The sequence below is a fragment of the Acanthisitta chloris genome, unplaced genomic scaffold (assembly GCF_000695815.1).
Source record: "Acanthisitta chloris isolate BGI_N310 unplaced genomic scaffold, ASM69581v1 scaffold6455, whole genome shotgun sequence".
NCBI classification, from domain to species: Eukaryota; Metazoa; Chordata; class Aves; order Passeriformes; family Acanthisittidae; genus Acanthisitta; species Acanthisitta chloris.
In genome coordinates this window covers 8,003-11,877 of record NW_008673051.1, presented here as the reverse complement: position 1 = coordinate 11,877, position 3,875 = coordinate 8,003, and the positions used below count along the sequence as shown (strand labels likewise).

Here is a 3,875-nt window from a genome sequence, read left to right as displayed (position 1 = left end):
TTTTTCTCTCCATTGACTTTTGTTGCACGTGGGGTCTTTGTGGATTTATTTTTTGAGGAGGAAGTAAGTGTTGGACAGTTCCTTGGGATCATTCTGCAACGCATGGTCTTGGAGCAGAAGTCCTTCATACCCTCCTGGGAGCTGCGTAACCTGGGACCCCTATATCCCTCTCCATGCTCCAGTGGGGAGACTTTCATCCAGCCACCATTTCATTGATGGGCAAAACCAAAGAATTCATGAACCTGCTGTCCTCTCATTCCCTTCGATTTTGCTGACATTGAAAGGTAACAGTAGAAAGAGAAACAAAAAGCCGTAATTTGTAACATTTACATTTTCAAGTGCTGGTTTCATGTAAAACCAGCTTCCTGGGACACCCTCTGTAAGCCATCTCAGTCAACGGTGAAACTGGAGTTCCACCAGGCCTCATCTGCCTCCCAAAAACCCTTATCCTTGAGAGCAGCTCATGGTTTTGACGCTGAAAGAGACTGACAGGGTGATTCTAGCCAATCTGCCACATTTTTGACCTCAAAAGAATTCTTAGATGGGGTGGCCAAGACAGGATCTGCAGGGATGACGGGGAGAGACCCTAAATCTGTTGGTCACTATGGGAAACCTTCAGCTTGGAGCACCCCATCATATGTTACTACAAAAAACAGTGAAGAAATAGCCTGCAAGCAGAAATCCTTGCAAGCAGCAAGGATATTTGCACATCAAATTTTCCCCATCAACACTGCAGATTTGGCGACACGTTAATTTTTCTCACCAAAATATATATAGGAATTTGACGGAATTAAGGACACAACCCTGGACATTTCAGAATGGTGAGAGGCAGCAAATTCTGATTCTTTGGTTTGAAAAAACTTTTTATTTTCAAAATTCCCACATGGTTCATTTTCACAAAGCAAGGGTTTAATAAAAGCTCAGTATCGAAACATTTTGGATTAGTCCAAAAATTTTCATTCACTGTTTCAAGCAACTGAAGTTAAAATACTTAAAATAGGCTTTGGTTCTTCTTTTGAAATCTTGAAATAGCTAAAGAACCAAAATAAGTAAAATCCCCCTTTTCCACCTAGATTTGCACCTGGGTGATTTTTAATCTCCATGGTTTGGAGTCTTTGTGTGTGTTTTTTTTTTGTGGTTTTTGTTTGTTTTTTTCTTTTGTTTCATTTTCTTTTGTTTATTGGTTTTTTTCAAACCTTTTTAAGGTCCCAACTCATGCTGCAGATCAGGACTTTAACCAGCCCTGTAAATCTGATACACTGCTAAGAAAGGCAACAGCCAGGATCATCCCTCTCCCAGTGTGGCTGCTTGACTCTCCCCTTTATCCCTTCTTAGAATAAATTTTGTTGCCATACATTGGAATTAAAAAAAACAAAACAGAACACAACAAAACAAAAGAGAAAAGTCCTTTTGACCGAAAAGGCCAAGGAATGTAACATATCAAAAGCAAGTCTGGATGGCTTGTCAGTTTCCAGTGGACTCCGCAGGTGGAAAATGAGGAGTATCTCCCCCGGAAGAGCCATCTCATGGCGATGGCCATGCCCTGGACTAAGGCAAGTAACATTTTCGGGAGTGTTGAAGAGTGGAGCAGTCCTTGGCTGGATTTCCCAGACAGAGCCATGACTGGTGGGTGGCTGGATGGGACAGTGAGTGCCCCATGGCCCCATAGCCAAGTGCATCACAGAGTCTAAAGTGCCGGTGGCCATGGGGTGCAGCACCTGCCCACCCAGCCACTTGCCCCAGATATGGCCCTGTGCCCCAATCCCCACAGCAGGCAATGGTGGTGAAGGGAAAAGATCTTCTCAGGAGCCAGATGATGCCAAAGGGAAGGTGGGAACCCAAAGGGAGCTGGTTGCCTTGTTGGAAAGGGAGTAGATCCATGGTGAGCTGGTTGCCTTGTTGGAAAGGGAACAGATTCATGGTGGGACCAGACGTGGGCTTAGTTGCCTGTTTCTGAGATGGAAGCCATGTGGCCAAGCCCTGCCAAGCCACTGAAGCCTGTGCTCCAAGGGTCAGGGACAGGAAAGAAGGGCTGGGCAGCAAGATTTTCATTATGGCCCAGGGCAAAGGCAAAGATGCCTGCATTCCTCTCCATGTCCATCTGGGCTCGCCTGAATAGCTTCATCTGCGTTTCATCAAATTGATTCTCCAACTCCTGGAGGCTGAAGGAGGTCTTGGCCCCGCTGAAAAAGTGCTTGGGGCTGGGGCCGGGAAGGCACATGGCCGTACCACCGAGGTGGCCACTCATCTCCTCCAATGTCGGCGGCATCACAAAGCTATTCTCCACTGGCTGGCCATTGGGAGGAGCAAAGAGCAAGCTGGCAGCCCTCCACGCTGCCGGCTTGCGTCCTCGTCGGGGCCGTGCGATTCGGCAGCTCTGGCGTTTGATGTGGCGATGGAGGTGGTCAGAGCGGGTGAAGCTTTTGTAGCAGAACTCGCACTGATAGGGCCGGATGCCCGTGTGGATGCGCATGTGGTTCTTCAGGTCGTAGTTGTGAATAAATTTGGCATTGCAGTGGATGCACAGGTATGGACGTTCCCCCGTGTGCTTCCGCATGTGGATTTTCAGCTTGTCCTGCCTGCAAAAGAAAAGGCTCTTGGTCAGGTGGCATGGGCTGGAAGGATGTGGTTGGGACTGCTCCTTGGACCAGGAGAGGGAAAAGTGATGGGAAGGTGTGGAGCTCATCCTGGGACTTCCCCTAATGTATGGATGCTCTTGCAGGTTGGTGTTTGCATCCACCTCCTCTTTGCACCTAAACATCACATACACAGAGCCCTTCATATCAGAAGTTTGCAGCCCATGCCAGAGAGTTCAAAACATCTTAAATTAAAGGAAAAAAAACCCTCTGGAATAAACCCAAAACCACAGAATCTTAGAATCATTAAGGCTGGAGCAGATCTAAGATCACTGAGTCCAACCATTCCCTCATCACTGCCAAGAACACCACCAAACCATGCTCCCAAGTGCATGGTTTTTAAATCCCTCCAGGGATGGGGAGGCCACCACTGCCCTGGGCAGCCTGTTCCAAGGCTTGGACAACTCTTTCCATGAAGAAATTCCCTGAATATCCAATCTAAACCTCCCCTGGTACAAATTGAGGACATTGTCTCTCATTCTGTCACTTGTTACCTGGGAGAAGAGACTGTCCCCCACTGGCTACACCTTTTGGTCAGGTAGTTGTAGAAAGCAAATATCAGAACACGGGAATATATCTATATAAAACTAAATATGGGAATATTAAATAAGGACAGCTATATTCCTTCCTGCAAATAAGGAAATTAGCTGGGATTTAAGGGCCTGGCAATGTGTGGCAATAGTGATTAAATTAAGTCCCTCTTGGAGCTGATTTTCCTTTCCTTTTATCCTTGCACTGACCACACGGTGTCTCAGGAGCTTTCATTTGGAGCGGGAGGACCGTAGAGGTGATGCTGACAGAGGTGCTGGCAGTGCCCAGGCACTCTGTCCTTTCTGCCATGGTTTTCAAGGCCAGCATGCATTCAGCTTCACTCATAGTTTGGAGAAGGTTTGTAAATCCAGCCATGGGACAGCATAATATCCATCCCAATGGCACTTATTTACACGTAGAGATATATATTTAAGTAGAATATCTAAAAGCAAGAATATTTTCCCATGCTGGCAGTCCAATCACTATTTTTGCCCCAGTAAATGTTTCCTTCTGCAGTCAAAAAGAATTCACAACTAAGGCATACGATTATAAAAAGTGAAAGTGATAGTATATGAACTGAGCTAAGCACTGCTGCTCAGGTAGCACCAGTGGAGTTCAAGTAAAGAGGAAAGTGGGAAAATTCATATTGTTTTCCAAAATGCTTCCAGTATGAACCCTCCAAGGCACTAATAATGGGGCTAAGAATAT

General features: G+C 46.2%; 1 protein-coding gene across 1 annotated transcript in view; it reads right to left on the bottom strand.

The window, feature by feature from the left end:
- Positions 1–1,939: 1,939 nt before the first annotated feature.
- Positions 1,940–3,875, bottom strand: part of ZBTB7C (zinc finger and BTB domain containing 7C) — a 7,293-nt gene continuing 5,357 nt past the window's right edge. Inside the window, exon 2 of the mRNA XM_009074747.1 lies at positions 1,940–2,579. Coding sequence (XP_009072995.1) covers positions 1,940–2,579 — 640 coding nt within the window. The remainder of the gene's footprint in view (positions 2,580–3,875) is intronic.